Source organism: Castor canadensis, chromosome 11, assembly GCF_047511655.1.
Source record: "Castor canadensis chromosome 11, mCasCan1.hap1v2, whole genome shotgun sequence".
Taxonomy (NCBI): domain Eukaryota; kingdom Metazoa; phylum Chordata; class Mammalia; order Rodentia; family Castoridae; genus Castor; species Castor canadensis.
In genome coordinates, this window is record NC_133396.1 from 101,994,461 (window position 1) to 102,013,360 (window position 18,900).

Genomic DNA, 18,900 nt, shown 5'->3' on the forward strand with positions numbered 1-18,900 from the left:
TTCTAAAAAGGACAGAATTGTATTTATGAACACCAGTGAGACTGTTTTCATAACACAAAATGATTAAAGGGTTGTGGAGTTGGTCTAAGATGTCATAAAGCAAGTATGCTGCAAAGAAGAATGAGACCACAGTAGTAATTATTAAAAATGTTAATGATTTCATGTTTATACCTCACAAGTTGAGGCTTCTTTCAAAATAGTTGTGTCTATGAAATGGAAAGGTTGGGCTACATGTGCTCTAAGGTCCTGTGTGGGTCTCACATCTAAGCATTTTCTGGCAAATGGAGTATAAGAGTTCAAGAGTATAACAGCTAGTTACTTGAACAATATGGCCCTTGGTGGTGCCTAAAGGGCAGTAACTCCTGCTGGCTGGTAGATGAGTCCCTTTTTCTCCTTCCTAACCTCTAGGTTGACAGTTCAGGACATACAGAAACCTCACCTTCTGTGCCTCTGTCTCAAAGCTGACAGAGGTGAAAAGAAAAGGCAGCAGGAGGCTGTGACAGATTTAAAAGTAGAAGTCAAAGAAGCAAGGAGTTGAAGGCAGAATAGTGAAGGGTGGTTGGATTGATGTAAGCATGAGGTGATTGTTAGAAATGACTTGGGGTGATGTTATTTCCAATTTTCTAATCAGTTTTTATCAGAAGTCTTCACGCATAGAAAAATATAAAAAATGTTAAAATGGGAAAAGATGTTAGATATAATCAATTTAGATGCCTTCATTTTGGGAATTAAGAAGCCTAACCCCACAGAATGGTTTTTCTGAGTTGTTTATCTAAGCAATTAATCAGCGGCAAATAAAGAACTAAATTATGAGGCTTCTGCTGTTGTGTCAGTGATAGTGGTTGCTTTTGTTGCTACTTTGAAGATTTAGGGCTGAGGAAATGACAAGGGATCAAGTGATCTTAAGAACTATATACTACAATAAAAGAGTGAACGCATCAATGAACAAAACATACCAGATATTAACAAGCAGGGAATTAAATCAGAGAGATATGATAAAGAATGAGTGAGTGCTTTATTTAGTTATATAGACTAATCAGATACTGAAATGATAGTGCACTGAAGCTCTCTTGACGATCCCAAATTCACTGAGTCACCAGATTAAATGATGTTCACAGATCCCTCTTTAGGACAGACTGACAGATGCTCACTATATGCTAAATTGCCATCATACCTGGCAATATCCTTTCCAGTAGAAACCACAGGATATAGTAGTGTCGCACAATTAAGACAGAAGAGAGTTTCAAGATGGAGAGAGATTAACTGTGTTGACTACATCAGTTATCAAGTAATAAAACAACCAAGAACAGCAAAACGAATTTGGTAATTAGAAAAATCTTGGTGTGAAAGTCATCTCCTTGATCCATGGTCTGTATCTCCACCATGCAAGGTACAGATCTCAATGGTAAACTCATTGAAGCTGATCAATGTCTGGGATATTAATAAAATTCACAATAACTCAAAATGTTGATATATTCACATTAACGGTAAATGTACTAGACCAGTCATTTCCATATGGATTTCACTTCCTGCTGGATATAAACTATTAGTATATCAAAATGTATGCCAGAGGTTAGTTATTGTTCTCATAGTACTTCATTCTTAATTTATCAGAGCATGTACCACAATATGTGAAAATGGAATCTTTTCTTGTCTTGCTCCTCATCCCATATGCATTGAAGTAAACGACTACCTGTATTTGATTCACTGCCGTTTACCTGATGCTTAACACAGAGCAGTGCATGTTTAAATCTTCAATAAATATTTATTAGGGGACTAAATGAGCAATTAACTCATTGATTACTCTATCACAGCAATGCAATCTAATAAATCAACCCCTTCTTTAGAGGCAAATATTTCTAAAAATGTATATAAATGTGAAAGAGCCCCAGAGAGTGCTAGAAAACACTTCATCTCCGATTGCTCATCCTTTGTGGAAACCACCAAGCTTGTCTTTGAATCTGTGCTTAGGAAAACCAGCCCCAAGCATATATTCTTTAGTTAATTCCAATGGTAATTAGTATCATAGAATATTTCCCTTTATGATTGATGGCCTGTCAGCCTTCTTCAGAATGTGTAAAATATGGGAAAAATATGGCTTTGTAATCAATTCTCTTTCCACTGCTCTAACCACAAGATATTTAAGTATAAATTTAATTAACTGGAAGTACAGCATAATGAAGTGAGTAAGTGGAAAGGAAGACGAAATTCCTTGTGCTGCCAAATCTCAATCTGTAGATACTCTTTACCTCAGTCATGTGGCTAAAGAAGAGGTTCTTTTACTCTGTCTTTTATAACGTTTTTGTGAACAAAAAAATCTAGTCCTTCCAAAAGCCAAAAGCAATTTGATCTATATGAGATACACATGTCTATGTACTTGGCTATGAAGATTGTTTTGAAATACTTAATCTGTGGCCAAAATGAAAAGAATCATGTTGTTTTTTAATTGTGCACCATTCTTTTCTCTTCTGTCACTACCATTTAACCTTACTTGTAGAGGTTTTATTTTTTATGCTTAGGGAATCACTTATACATTTGCTGTAGTTTATAGATAAATTCACTTTCCCATGGTATATATTCCTGCTCACTCACGTCCTTGTTAATTACTTGGCATAATTTTTCTGGAGTATGACGATATGTAGTGAATAATTTTTCCTCATTGGTCATAGTAGGAGGCATACTAGACTCAAAATTAGAAGACTAAGGTTTAGATTCCAATTCTGCTCATTCCTAACTTATACCTTTGACTTGATATAAGAAACTTCTTCTATCCAAAAAAATTCCATTGAATAAATGAAGAAGAAATGATGTAATTCAGAATTAGTGTTTTATAGCTTATAATAAAAATTAACTTATACAAAAGTGATTAATAGATTAAGTGATGAAAAGTTAATGGGATCAATTTGAATGGAGAACCAGGCTATTGCCACCTGAAACACTGATAAATTAGTGTTTGTGTATATTTAAACTTTATTTTTAATTAACAAATAATAATTGTTTAAGTTTATGGTGTAAAATGTGATGTTTTGAAGTTAGGTTTACTTAGAGTAGGACATCCAGATGATAGATACCTCCTGAATAAGGCTGCCAGATAAAATATAGCATGCCAACTTAAACTTGAATTTCAGATAAACAATCCATAATTTTAGTATAAATATATCCTGTTTAATACTTAATATACACTTATCCTAAAATTATTTATATAAAACATATATATTATGCCAAATTTTATATATAGTAACACAATGTTTAATGATGGGGATACATCATTAGATGATTTTTTTCATTGTGAAAACATAGAGTAGTTATACAAACTAAGATGGCTATGAGTTACTAGATGATATAGTCTTATGTGACCAACATCATAAATGCATCTTGTCATTGACCAAAATATTATTATGTAGCATGACTGTGTTTCTAGATATTGTTTAACCTAGTCCAAAGCTTAATATTCTCTACTGTAGTTTATAGTTTTTCTAATTTAATATAGCCAAATAAGTCTAACCTGAATCTAAGTAAACCTTTAGAATTAACTTTTAATTTACAGTAAATATAGGAGAAATAATAAATTTAATAATGCAATGAATAAATGTCATCCAGAATTTGAGACTTCGATTTGTTTTTTAACATGACAAAGAAATAGAAAAGTGGGGAGATGGTAGAGTACTTTTGCCATGCAGGGAATATTTGGTAATATAAAGAGGAATTTTTAATTTTCTTCTGAGCACTGGTGAAAGGAGGAAAGATGCTGCTGACATATTACATCTAGTGAGTAGGGTAGCATATCTTGCTAAACATCTTGAAAAACACATGACAAACTCTCCTCTTCACTGCTCCCCATTTACAAGTATATCCAACAAATGTCAACAGTGCCACTGTTTGAGAAATTCCAGTCTAGAATAAAAGACTTTAAAGGCTTAACAATTAAATGCAATGTAAGGTGCCATTTGAATCTTTATTTAATCTGTACTATAATTTTTTAAAAGCATCCCTTTAATAGAAGCAAGGCAGCTATTTAAAATTATAATGTTGAAAAATGTCTATTACTATGAGAATGGCTTACAATACATTAAGACTGTAAAGAAATTTGAATAGCATGGTCTTATATTACTGAAAAGGAGAAGCTACTGTCAGTTTTCTGTTGCTATAACAGAATATCACAGGTTGGATTATGTATAAAGAGTAGAGATTTATTTAGCTCATAGTTCTGGACACTGGAAGTCCAAATGCATGGTACCAGTATCTGGAGAGGGTCTTTTTACTGCATTAGAACATGGCAGAGGGCCTCAGATGGAGACACAATATACATGTGCTACCCCTTGTCTCCCTTCCTTTCTGTTTGATTATACTGGGGCAGATGCTCTACCACTTGAGCCACTCTACCAGCCTATCCCTTCTTTGTCTTATGAAACCACTAATACCATCATGTGGTTCCCACCCTCATGACCTAATCTCATGTTAATTACTTCCCAAAGGCCCCACCTGTGAATTAGCATATGCATTGGAGGACTAAGTTTCTAACACAGAACTTTGAAGGATACATTCAAGCCCTAGCAACTACAAAAATAATATTCAGCCCTTTTTCTCCATAAACATAAATATACGTGCTTATAAACAGACACACCTAGACAAATACATAGGAAGAAGATTTTTAAACTGTTCACCAAAATGTTAATGATGGTGATTTCTAAGTTTGTGGTCACAAGTGATTTATGTGATCTTATTTTCTATGATGAGTGTGTATTATTTTTATAGTCAGAGAGGCTATAGTGTTGCTTCAGAAGTAAAATACTTGCTGGATGCTGGTGGCTCACCCCTGTAATCCTAGCTGCTCAGGAGGCAGAGATCAGGAGGATTGTGGTTTGAAGACAGCCTGGAGACCTTGAAAAAACCTTCACAAAAATAGGGCTGGTGGAGTGGGCTCAAGGTGAAGGCCCTGAGTTCAAGCCCCAGTACTGAAAAAAAAAATTCTTGGTTTCAATTGAAGATCTTTATGTCAATCCCCTTTTAGAGTAGAGTAGAAATGACTCCCATGCAAGCCCCATTGTACAGAGCTCATCTTGGTGGGAGAGCCATATTAAACCAAAAACTGAATTATCTTTGGGATTCACTGCTGTTTTGTTTTCTCCCCAGGAAGAAAAGAGAATGAACCAAAAGGAGCACCCGGAATGGATCTGACAGTGTCTTCTGCCCTTTCCAAGTGGGAGATGGATGGATCTCCCTAAATGAGACAGTAAGGAACAAAACTTAAGGAAATTGGCTATAGACCAGAGTAGCCCTGGCCCATATGACCTTCTGTTTATCCCAATCTTATTTATTTGAGTCAAGTTTCAGGAAGCCAGGTGCGCTTTAATCCTGAGAAACTACAATTTAAGGTCTTCCCTTTGTAAATTTATCTAGTATTTGTGTGGTTTACTTGATTAAAACTCAGTGTGGATTAGTATTTGAAACTTGAACAATCCATGAACAATGCATATCTCCTTCATTGGTTATCCAAGTTTCTAATGAAGCTCATGAGACCAGCTCTCAGGTCTTATCTTTTTTTACCTCTTAGTACCTCAGAGGAATTCTCAATATGATGATCCCAGGAGATTGGGGGCAGAGGGATTCACTCTTTTCTGGAGAAAAAAAAAAAACAACAACATTCAAAGCAACTGAAATCTGCAGTTTAAGAGACTGTTTTGTTTTCTTGGACCACTTCCCAGGCCAAAGGAGCATATGCCTCCAGGCTTAATGAGTATAGCAATAATTGAAGATTGTTTTTGATACTAGAGAGAGCTCTATTTTCTTCACTTTGTAGGTTTTAGCTGCCATTGTCAATGCCTCTTCAACACAAGATTTTTTTCACCTGTGTCCTGTGACTAGACTCAGCCTCTTTAATGCTTTGTAAAGCTTACTGTCTGGAAAGTGGCTCCTTCTCCTTCCTATTGCCAAGGTAGGAAGCAAAAAGTGGCTATTGGTGGGAGCAAATGAAAGTGGAATGCCATGTGCATTTGTCAACATTTTACTCTTTTCCCCTGTATGGTTTTCATTATTTGGTTGGTTATTTCACCATGCTCATCGTGCTGTGATCATGAATTAAAAGACAGCAAATTTAGCAACGACGTGATAATGGTCTTCAATACTTGCAATACTATCATGTTAAAAAAGATGTAGAAGGTGTAATGGTGTAGGAGGTGGTAAGTTGCAAGGAGACAGTTATTGAGTCAGTTGAAAGTAACATTTTCTAAGACTTAAAGATAAATAAAAAATAGGATTCATGATAGTACATCTATATAATGGAATAGTATACATCACTGGAAATAAAAAGAGTGAGTTATGCAATATTGTTAAGGAAAATATTCAAGACATAATCTTTGATGAAAAAAACCTACATGTGAAATGACATATGCAGCCTAATTCCATTTGTGTAAAATTGAAGTGCTATAGAAAAATGCATGATTATATCTAGAAAATTTCTAGACAGAAATAAAAAACAGCAAAACAAGAATCATCATCTCAAGACCAGAGAATGTAGAAAACGAGAAACTAACTTTTCTGTTTATGTCCTTCTGTGCACTTGGTTTCTCTCCCATCCCCCCACTTTTGTAATTTGAAAAGCATAGTTTTATTTTTCTAAGTAGACTTACTATGTTACAAAACAAGAGGGGATACCAATTTATAACATAATGAATTTCCAATCACTGGAGGCACTGAAGCAGAATTTGGGGGACTGTTTTTGAGGAATGCTGTGCTTTTAAAATTATCTCCTAGCCCTGGGATCTTATGATTCAGTTATATTTGACGGACTGCCAAACTATGCATTTTTTTTCTCAGCTTACTTCCAATTGGAAAGACTTGGCTAATGAAATGGATAAGATAAACCTCTTGCTCAGAATTGGTTTTCAAGTCCAGGAAGAAAATAATTTCTGTAGAGAAAATATTTTGAATGATTTTAGAGGAAAAGGGATATTTTTAGCTAAACAGCTAGAATCCAAGGGAAGAGAAATTAGAGTAAGATGCTACTTTCCCAGTAACTGGGATTCCACAGAAGGAAGCTGGTATTTTGTTTCGGCTGCTAAGCTCCTACTGTTCCAGGGTTAGCACTCATCTCTTCCTTTATCTTGAGGAGTCATCATTTTCCTGAGGGATGATGAGAGGCAGAGAGATGCGGGAAGTGCGAAATGCATGCGCTCAATTCCATCTTTTCTGTAGCCTAACATGTTTATTTTTCTTTCATTCCTCATGGTGTGAGTAGGATTGACTTCCAGTTACATTTGTTTTACCTTGTTCAATAATATGTCATGAATCCCAGATACACAGGAGTGGTTAAGGGCTTCCTATCCTCCACATCTCCAAGAAAACCGACACATATTTGGTTTTACACTTTTCTCAAAACTATTTTATGTTTTCTCTTTTTTCAAAATCTTTAGGAAGAAAATTCCAAAATCTGCTTTCACTCAACTAGTTGCATCCCACTGTCATAATAGTATCGAGCTTGTTAACTAATATTTGGTAATCATGAAATTTTGCATTCATTTTTATTTTTTACTATTACATTAAATCTCACTCATCTTGATTCCTGAGATTTCTGATGTTCCCTTAAATTTTGTACCTATGATGGGTGTTTTACTGCATTCTACTCTCAGCATTGTTCACAAAGTTTTTCTTTTTACTAAGTATAAACTTTAAAAGTTGAAGTCAATTTCCTCTGAATCTGGCCCTTGGGTGCTCAAAGTTCTTTGTAATGCCTTCTCAGAGACATTAATTTGGCCGTGCATTATACTGTCACCCTTCTGTTCTCCAAGATAAATTAACCCCAATTTTTACCTTTTCTCCCCATGCCTCTCATCAACTTAATGATATATTTACCTGTGGAGAGAAATACTTAAGGATTTTGTTTTTTGTGTTTATAAAGGAATAATCAAGTATAAAATTCTGGATTATAAGGGAAAATATTTTCAGATTTTTCATATATTACTCAGAAAAACACATTTTTAGTATTTTGGTATATTTATGTCTTAAGTGGCATTTATGTCATCAAATGTTTCCTTATTTTGTTAATTACCTCCTTTTTATTTTTACAAAGCTATAGTCTATGGTCTATTATCTTTCTGTCCCTCAATTATATTTTTCCATACCAGTTGTTTCTAGATTTATAATGGCCATATTGTTCCCATAACATGGATGTGTTATAATTAATTTAATTATTACTTTATTAATTTACATTTTATCTGATCTTCACTATTACAAATAATACAAAAATTTCTTTGTTCTCATATCCTGATGCATATCTCTGATCATTTCCTCAGGATAAATGATTAGAAGTGGAAATATCAAGCCAAGGAAAATGGGCAGATACGGTCATTAATGCACTAGTATTCTATCAACTTATCTAGGTGAAACATTCTACAATTTTTCCACTTTTTCTGGATTTTCCACTTTTTCCTAATTCAATCTCATTCCCAGAGGAAAGAGAATACAGTAATTCTTCTTAAACAAAAACAATGAAAAATATCTTCTTTCTCATTTATTTTTTAGTCATGATGCTTTTTAGGTAGTTGTGGTATAGGACAAAACCACCCTAGCCCTATTAGAGATTAAATTAATTTAGGCAAATCACCTAACTCTAGGTGTCATGGTGTTCCCATCTGCAAGATGGAAGATAGTAATTAGCTAATATGTAGGAAATTATGATGTTACATAATACATGGAGTAACTCTTTGTAAAAACTAAAATGTACTTTAAGGCACTGTTTTTATTATTATTATTAAACTTTTAAAAATGAGAAATTTGAGCCTCAACAACTCCTCAGATAGAGAGAACAGGTTTCCCCAAGTTTATAGTTCTGAAGAAATTAGAAAAGACAGCTTGGTAATGAGGCAGACTATATGTGAAAATCTGCAATTAAGTACAAGCTAGAAAATACATGGAAATGCACACAATCCCTGAGAACAAGTTACTGGGCAGCACTTAGTATGACAAGGAGCTTGGACTGATAGTATGGATTCAGTCCTAAGACTTTCTGAGGAACAGTCTTGAGTGTTGAAGAGGGGAACATTATTATTTTTTTTAAGTATAAGGGACAGTTAAGTTTGAAGCTGTTGGATGATTGGTGAAAGGTTTTATAAAATGTGCAGATAAGTGTAGTGGGGAGAAAGCAAACAGTTGTGTGATGTTGGAGCAGACAGTATTGTTTTGTTCTATGAGCCCAAAGGGAATATCTTTAAGAAATAGTCAAAACTCTTGTTTAAACAAATTTCAAGTAACAAAATCTGAAACTGCAACCTAAGAAGAAATTCCTTTCAAATTTAACTATGTGTTTTCTGTTTCTTAAATCTAACTATCCCCCAACACCTCTGGTCTAACTCACCAGGGCATCATTTTTCACACTTGTCCCATTCATCTTTCCTTCCATCCTGGGCCATTCCTATTTATTCTTTCATAACTTTATGCTTAAATTTCCATAACATAAACTGTTTCCTGATTGTTTCTCTTTTACCAATAGATGAACTGTTGTCCCAATTAACTTGGCATCATCCAGAAGCAGAATTCTTGTCATTTCCTTCTTGTAAGAGTCCCTATTCAAACCAGTGGGCACTGATATGTTCTGGTTGATCCAAGTCTCCATCTTCTGATCTGGAAGTTTTACTCAATGAAGAGAGAAAACCACTCAGTGGTGAGTGACTTTATTTTCCAGAGTTTCTCCAATTTTCATGAACACAAGATTATCCTCTTTGTGGTATTTCTTACTTTGTACCTTTTAACTCTGACTGGCAATGTTATTATTGTGACAATTATCAGCATTGATCGTCATCTTCACACTCCCATGTACTTTTTTCTTAGTATACTTTCCACTTCAGAGACAATCTACACATTGGTCATCATACCACGGATGCTCATCAGCCTTGCAGTTTCAAGTCAACCTATTTCTTTGACTGGCTGTGCCACCCAGATGTTCTTTTTTATCACTCTAGCCATCAACAACTGCTTTCTGCTTACAGCAATGGGGTATGACCGTTATGTAGCCATCTGCAACCCCTTGAGGTACACAGTCATCATGAGCAAGAGGGTATGTGTTCAGCTGGTATGGGGAGCCTGCAGCATTGGATTACTTGTGGCCATAATTCAGATTTCATCTGTGTTCAGACTACCTTTCTGTGATAGAAAGGTGGCCCATTATTTCTGTGACATCCTCCCAGTTATGAAACTTTCCTGTGCTGATACCACACTACATGACATAATTAATTTTATCATCAGCTCACTGGTTATTGTGGTGCCTATGGGTTTGGTATTCATCTCCTATATCCTCATCATTTCTACCATCCTCAAGATAGCCTCTGCTGAGGGACGGAAGAAAACTTTTGCAACTTGTGCCTCCCACCTCACTGTGGTTATCATCCACTATGGCTGTGCCACCATTGCCTACCTCAAACCCAAGTCAGAGAACACCAGGGATCAGGATCAGCTGATTTCAGTAACTTACACTGTTTTTACTCCACTCCTTAACCCTGTGGTGTATACTTTGAGGAACAAGGAGGTCAAGGATGCCCTTTACCGTGCTATTGGCAAAAAAAAATCTCTTGATTGGAATCTGAGGTAGTTTGACACACAGTAGAAATTTCTGAAATTATCTGAAATTTCAGTTACCCATGGACAACTGTGGTCTGAAAATATTAAATAGAAAATTCCAAAGATAAATAATTCATTTATTATTCCAAAAATAAATAATTCATAAGTTTTAAGTTGTGCACAGCTCTGAGTAGTGCAATTTTGTGTAGTTTTGTTTCAACCCACCTGAGACATAAATTATCACTTTGTCCAGTGTATCCATATTGTATATGCTATCCATCCATTAGTAGGTACAGTGTAATAAGATGTCTTGAGATAGATAGAAAAGACCACAATCACATAATTTTATTATAGTATATTATAATTACTCTTTTTTATCATTAGTTAATGTTATTAACTCCTTGGTATGCCCAATTCATAAATTAAACCTTATCGTAAGCATGTATGTGTACGAAAAAACAGTGTACATAGGGATCAGTACTATTCTCTATTTCAGGCAACCATTGGCAGTTTTGGAACAGTTAAGTGAGGACTTCTGTATAGTCTACCATAACATGGGTATTTTTGTAACCTCATAGAAGTTTGATCCTATCATTCATCCTCTATAAAAAGAAAGTTACAAAATTTGGTGGTAAGGTTACATTAAAGAATGACTCCTGAATGCATTAAAAGTTGACTCTTGTTTTTATTTATTTTCTTTTAATTTTTCAATTAAGAAAAGCTTTTTCCTTGTGGTTCTGAGAATCAAAACCAGTGCTTTGTGCATCTAGGTGAGTGCTCTAACAGTGAGCTACACCCTCAGCCTCTTGTTTTTATCATCAGTCTCCTATTCCTTCTATTAGTCTCATAGGTTGCCTCCAGAGCAATAGCCAGATGCTGCATACGAGATGGGAAGCTGGTAGAAATCATAAGGAAGGGGGTAGTTGAATATTATTAGGTTGTTGATGGCAGAAAAGAGGGCTACCTATTTGAAGTGATGGGTTCAAAGATCAGCCCAGGGCTGGCAGAGTGGCTCAAATGGGAGAGCACTTGCTAGGCAGGTACTTAGCAAGCATGAAGCCCTGAGTTCAAACCTCAGTACTATCAAAAAAAAAAAAAAGATCATTCTAAATGTCAGATAGATACTTAGCTCTAAAAATTCAAAGAGGATGTGGTTGGTGTACAGGATGTGCTGGAAATACAGTCAAGATTACCTTTCCCACTTACCACTTTCTCTTTTGGACAGTGACAAGAGTAACAGATTCTGACACTCCAGAAGAAATATTATCAGCTCTAAACATTCTTGCCTGCCTTAGAGACCCCCAAAAAAGTTTCATTTTGTTTTTTTACCAATTTTGTTGAGGCTCACATTAAAACTATTCCGTCAGTGAGTCTGGATTACCAGTATGTGCGATGTTAGTAAGCATCTTGGCCACATCCTGCTCTGAATATCGCTAGAATTATACACATTTTTTGTGTGGGGTAACAAGTATGTCATGTTATATTTACAATGATAGGAATGTCTGAAGATAGTCTTTAAAATTAATTTCTTTAATGCCACCTCCAAACTAACTCTTGTTGTTATGTAGATAGGGAAATTAGCCTATGCTTTTCATTATCTATTCAGAACATGACCTGATACCCATGTCTTGTCTTTACCTTCTTCCTTGTTACATTGATGATCTTATTTTGTGTGAATTGTTGGGTACCTAATATAAACCCTAAATTTAAACATTTCCAAACTCCTATTGCTGTTACCTTCTACAGAGGAAGGTTATCCTGATTTGTGAGAAAGATTTGAGAATTATTTGACCTAAAGAAAAAAAAAGAGGAAGAATTTGACAAATGTCTTCTAGTCCATAAAAAGCTGATGAAAAAAAAAATCTGTATCTCCCATCTACTATGACTATCCAAGTATCTCTGTTGAAAATGCATTGAAAGTGTACTGCACATTAACCAAAGGGTCTGGGAGTCCTGGTGGTAGCAGGGCCAAGAAGGGAAATCTGTGCTTATTGAGCCAAAAAGAATAAAAAAAATTTGTCTCAGAACAGCTACTTCCAAGAGAACAACCTGGGAGCAGGTGTGAAGAGGGACTTCTAGGGCAGTTGATCTTTTCCTTTATCTGGGTTTCCCTCAGGACACCTCTGATCTTTTCTGGGGTAGGTAAAGGGAAACATTTTTACAACCTTGCTCCTGAGAAGCTTCTTTTGAAACTCTGTGTTAAGAGGTCCTGCTTGCTAAAATAGCCCATTCCTAAAAGGCTTTTCCAGTAGCACATCATTTTTATAAGTTGCTAAAGCTGAGTACACAGAACCCCCATAGAACCTCCCACAGCTGCACAGGGTTCTACAAGATTGGTGCCAGTAGTGAAGGCCTCAATCCTACAGTTTGATGCTGCAGACAATTACGGTACCATTTGTCCAAAGTAACTTTTGCAACAATAAATAATATATATCAAAGGTCTACCATATCTTGTGTTTTTCTTTTTTTTAATGTTTACACCATCTCAACGGAGCCAAAAAAAAATCAATAGATTTAATTTTGAAGAGTGTGTGATTATCATTAATCACATGGACCTCTTCATGACTGAACAGAATGAGGCTTAAGCCCACAACTTGGGTTTAGTCACCACATAACCGTATTCTTTGTGAATTAGGGCCTGCCAATTCAGGAGGTTGCTACTGTAACACCAATCACTCATCTCCTTTGGGGGGAGCACATGGTCCCACAAGTATACGTCCCATATCTCCCCAACAAGGGATTGTTTTGCATCAAAACGTCCCCCAAAGGAATCCTGTTCTTGTCCCAGGATAATCTTTGACTGGGCCCCCACAGAGTACCCTTTCCTCAAACCCTTTCTCCCCATGGGCTTCCCATCCATCCAGAACTCAGCAATCCCAGAGGCTGACTCCCAGGTCACACAGACATGGATGGGAGCATATGGAGTCTGGGGGCCCTTGAAAGTGACCGCCACATTCCCAATATACAGCATGTACTCTCCTACTTTGTTCACAAAAAGAAGCAGTTCATTGTCCTGGGATGGAGTACTGTAGGAGAAGAGGCTGAAAGGGCGGGTGAGGTCTGTGAAGGCCTTCAGACACAGCGTGAAGTTCTGTAGTGGCTTCCTCACCTGGGGGCTCAGGGACACGTAGGCAGTAGCTGATTCTTGAGGGAAAATGAACACCTTTCCTCTCATGTCTGGAGAAAAGAAAATGTGACAAAAATTCTCTCAACTCTGTGGTTTGATTTGCTCTTACTGTGGACCCATGCCTGCCTTCTCACAGTATATACAGTGTGCTGGAGCTTATGGAGTTCCTGTGTGCATTATCTCAGTGACTGTAAGCAAAAATGCTATGGTAGAAGGCATGTTTGGGTTCAGTTGTCTTGTTACAAAGGTGCATTACAGATGTCCTATATCAACCCCACCTCCATCTTCCTTACAGATTTCAACTGGCTAAAAGAGAAAATACTGGTCATAGAAAATGAAACACAGCTGACTCACTGATTGATTGCAATGGACAAAGCATGTAGCACTCTATATTCTCTCACTACTGACAAGATCCTAAGATTTCTCCCTCCTATGGAACATTTGAGGGTGGATTTAGATATGATTTTAATGGCTGACCTTGAACTTAAGTTTAGTTATGATGGACCAACATGTGGTTACTGTAAAGTCTGAAAAATAGAATAATGTGCAAACCACATGGTCTTGACCTTTATAGCACCCTCACCTTCCTCTCCATTCTGTCTGGCAGCTCTCATGTGCCAGTGCAAGACCAGTTTTCCACTGTTTCTCTTGGCAGAAACACCAGGGTCATGGGATCTCTTATCATTGACTTATTTCTCTTCAGACCCACAAGAAAAAAGGAGAGTGTAATCATTATAAAAACCATTATTTTTAACCTCAGGAAAGTAAATTTAACAAATACTAGGTCTCAAAAATAAATTGGGGAATAATAATTAACTGAATCAAGGGAAACATAGCCTAGAAGTAATATGAAGTCTTGACTTAGTTTTGTTTTATAGTAGGAAATGGAAAAACAGCCTGGATTCCTATTTCCTCAAATACAAGGCTTCTTAAGAAATACTTACCTTTGACAAAGAATAAGAACAGAGCACTTAGGGAGAAGAAGATAGGAGATTACAGATAAGAGAGAGAGAGAATTTCAAACTTCCATCAATACAAGGGGAAACAGGAGTATCAAAAAGTGAACCACACATTTATACCCTATGATCTAATTATCTCTATTTCTAACCTTGTCAGAATACAAACCTGGGGCAAAATAGCATGGTTAGACAGAGAACAAGATTTTGAATGACTTATTACTAATAGTAACGCAATAGGAAAGTTAATATCTTAAACTTGAAAGGATGAGGTTGTCCTTACTGGCAGGAATAGAAAGGGAAAAAAGAGGGGAGATGTTAAAACTTTTTTTACTGTTAATAAAAAGTTAGTATGTTATTACACACATCACGAAGTACACTTTGCTTTTAACTGATCTCACCCAGTCTTTATACGAACTTTTTACTAAGTAGACATATCTCCATTAGCTAGATGAAGAAACTGAGGCTGAGAGTTCAGACACTTCACAGAGGTTATTCAATTGTTTGGGAGAAACTGATGCTCTGATATAAAGCCTGAGCTACTTCTAAGATTTCTTATTTCCTCTCATGATGAAATGCTTAAAAAGGATTAGAGAATAATCGTTCTAACCCTTTTACCGACTTCTCTTTCTAGCAAAAATCACATATCCCTCTTGTTTTCTCAGGTGAAGGGCAATAGTGTTCCCACATAATGAGCAAAGGCTGTTCTCCCTTCTCCAGTTCTGGAACTTCCTTATCCCAGGCAAACCTTTTTTATTCATGAACATTTGTGATGGTTGAAACAAATACGTCCTAAAATAATTCTTCTCCCTTTGTGTATTCTAAGGAATAGAATACAGCAGGAATAAGAAACACTATTTCTAAGATTCAGTTATGAAAGGCTGTGATTTCTGCACTGTGCACTTTCTCTCTCTGTGCTGTATCACTCCTGACTGGAGAAGCCAGCTGCCTCTCCTGGGCTATTCTATAGGAAAGCTGGCATGGCAAGTTGCTAAGGGAAGCCTGTGACTAATAGACAGTAAGGAACCAAAGCCCTCAATGCAACATTCTGTCAAGAGCTGATCCTGCCTAACCACACTAATGATTTGGGAGCAGATCCTCTTCCTCAGGCATTCAGAGACTACAGCCCTGCTGGATTAACTGCAACCTCATGACACACCTTGATCTGCATCATCAGCTAAGCCACTCACTGTTTTCTGACACACAGAAAATACCAGATAATAGATGTTTATTGTTTCAAGCTGCTGAGTTTTGAGATCAATTCTCAGGCAACAATAGGTCATTTAGACACCACCTTTCATTCTCACCTTCCTGAAAATAGCAGCAGCAGCAACAATAGCAAAAGGCACTGCACCCTGTTCTCCAGAGACTTGGAGGAACTTCCCCGCTGGGCTCAGGACCTACCTGATTGTGTCAGACCTTCTGAAAGGATGGTGAGGAGTAGGGTGCCCACAAGGAACTTCTCCATTATACTTTCTTTGGCCTTTGGGAATAGTGAAAGGGACAGCAATAGCCGTCTCAGTGGAGAGCTGCTCAATGTTTGGCTTCTTATATTGTTACAGCGGCAAGGCCTTTGTTCCTTTGTTCCAGCAACAGAAGGCAAAGTTATAAATGGTAAATATTAAGTGAACTAGGATATGGTTTTAAAACTAACGTGCTTACCTTTTGATCTGTGGTTTCCATTTGAGGTTTTTCCTTTCTCTTTTAATTATTATATTTCCTCCTGACCTATCCTATTCATTCCCCCACTTCTAGGAAAGAGGCTCCACATCCTCCTTAAGAGACATTTATTACCTTTTCTGTTAAGAAAATTGTGACAGTCTGTTATAGTTTGGATTTTAAACATCCCTTGAAGGCTCTGTGTTAAAAACCTTTAACATTTAATTTAAAACCCTAACCCTAACCCCAGCTTGGTGCTATCGGGTGGTGGGTCTAGCAGAAAGTTTTAGGTCATTAGGGGTGTGCTGTAGAAGAAGACTGTGGAATACCAATCTTTTCTTTACTCTTTTTGCTTCCCAGTCACATTGAGGTTATCAGCTTGCTCATAACATACTCCCTGAACTGATGTTCATTCAGCCTCACTACAGTTCTAAAAACAAGGCCTACCAACCATGAACTGGAACCTCTGAAATCATGAATCAAAAAAGCCTTTCTTTTTGCTTTGTTTTTGGTGATGGTCCTGGAGTTTGAACTCAAGGTCTCACACTTAATGTCTCTACCACTTGAACTACACTCCCAGCTCTTTATTTGCTTTAGTTACTCTTTAGGGTCATACTCATACCAGGCTGTCTTGAACCATGATCTGCTTACTTACGTCTCTTGCATAGCTAGGATAACAGGCATTAGTCATAGTGCTTGGCTTCCTTTTCTCTTTGTAAGTTGATTATCTCAGGTATTTTGTTATAGTAATGGAAAATCGACTAACACACAGTCTGTTGTTAGGATTATAAGGTAAGTATACTTGATCTGCTGGAGGAACTTCACACCACCTTTTAAGGGCTGGATATCACAGTAGAAGGACATTCACAGATTCAGGTGACTATGGAGTTCCATAGAGCTGCAAGATGGAGGGTTCTTGACTTGTGGCAGAGTAGAGATAAGCACTTGTGATCTTGGTGATGAAGTTGCCAAGTTCTCTATAAAAGGAACCCCTGGATGTTAAGTATTAAAATAGTGCCCTTTATCTGGAATCAAGCCATCATCAGTAAATTGGGAACTTAAATAAGGTGTCTGTGAAGCTGAGCCTATCTCAAGATAGCATGGGATAACGCCTATATTCTGGGAACAATCTAGTTGCATTATGACCTAAATCTATGATTTATAAACCTGTCTATTTACATTTTCACCTAGCATCTGTCTCTTTGTCACCAATAAAAATTAGTTGAAAGTTGCTTTACTGGTTCCTCTTTGTTATTCATCACGTTATAAAACTTTAAAATCCAAGAACATATGGGTCAGGTATGCTGCTACAGCTCAGTCTCCTGCACCTATCACTGTGATTAAGTTTATAGTAAGAGCTCCAAGCAGCGTTTCCAGGCTAATGAGAAGAACTAAAGGAAATTGTATGAGTTAAGACTCTTGGTTACAAACAACAAAAGTCACTGGGGTTGTGGCAGTCTATTTTTCCTTAATTATACTGTGCAACAAACCACAATAAAACTCACTTTTAAAAACAATTTATTGAGTTCATGAGTCTGTGGGTTGGTGATTGGGCTTAGTGATTCTTTTGGTCTCAGCTAGGCAATTAGCAAATGAGCTAGTTGTTCAAAAATAATAGCATATGAATCAGGAACAAGGTGACTGGAATTAAAGCATGTTAAGATCCTTATATTGCTTCTGTAATTTTAGATTGATCTAAATCAATCTTGGTTTCTTGGTCTCTTAATTCTAAAACTATGTTCATAGTGTGATATAATGACAAGAACCCTCAAAGGAATTTTTAAAATCATTTTGCAGCATATTTTTGCATAATACAAAATAAATTATTTTCAAAACATATGTTACTTCATATCAATATGTTACTATTAAATGTTAAATTATAAGTTTGCTTTATTGGTCTTTAGTAGCATCCATAATACATATCTAAATTATCCATATTAAATAAATGGTTCACATTATTGAATTAACCTTCAATTAAGTATGAAAGAAGGGACATAATTTATGGACAGATTAAAAATGATATTTTATAGATCACACTTAACTTTAAGATAAAAATATATGCAGTAAAATGTACATTGAAATTTAGCTACTTTTTGCTATGTCAGAAATATGCAAGTATTTCTTTGATTATTTTGATGTTTGCTTCTGACATTGGAACCTTAAAAAGCAACCAAATTTTTAAAAAGTAATGCTTACTTTTCAAGTGTTTACTTTCCAAAAATTTAATTAAGTGCTAAAGACATCTCAATGTGCTATAGAATATTTATTAGTTTGGGACATTTCTGACAATAAGCATGACTAATTTTTAAAAATAGTATAGATGTATAAACTAAAAATAATGCCAAATATACATAGAGATAGTTACTAAAACTCACAACCTAGAAAATCTGGGGCTTTAGTAGAGGGAGAGAGTTGGGGTGGGGATGGAAAAGGAAATGGAAAAAAGAGAAAATGAAAGAAATGATTATTTTGAGTACCAGGGATCCCTACAACCAGAAAAAAGAGCTGACTTGGCTGCTAGATGGGAATACCATTGTGTTTAGTTCAAGACAATGGAAAATAGTTTGAAGCCTGTTTTCCAGAAGGAGAGGAGATGTTTCAGGGGAA

General features: G+C 36.3%; 2 protein-coding genes across 2 annotated transcripts; one reads left to right on the forward strand and one right to left on the reverse strand.

Annotated features, from left to right (window-relative positions):
• Nucleotides 1–9,557: 9,557 nt before the first annotated feature.
• On the forward strand, nt 9,558–10,740 carry LOC109699315 (olfactory receptor 10J1-like). Its single transcript, XM_020183956.2, has one exon. The coding sequence runs from the start codon at nt 9,635–9,637 to the stop codon at nt 10,580–10,582; it is 948 nt and encodes a 315-aa protein (XP_020039545.1). The 5' UTR covers nt 9,558–9,634; the 3' UTR covers nt 10,583–10,740.
• Nucleotides 10,741–12,692: 1,952 nt separating this feature from the next.
• LOC109699313 (mucosal pentraxin-like) lies at nt 12,693–16,600 on the reverse strand. The gene is made up of 2 exons (XM_020183953.2): nt 16,039–16,600; nt 12,693–13,728 (listed from the first exon to the last, which is right to left on the reverse strand). The coding sequence occupies exons 1-2, from the start codon at nt 16,100–16,102 to the stop codon at nt 13,133–13,135; spliced, it is 660 nt and encodes a 219-aa protein (XP_020039542.1). The 5' UTR covers nt 16,103–16,600; the 3' UTR covers nt 12,693–13,132.
• Between the last annotated feature and the right edge of the window lie 2,300 nt (nt 16,601–18,900).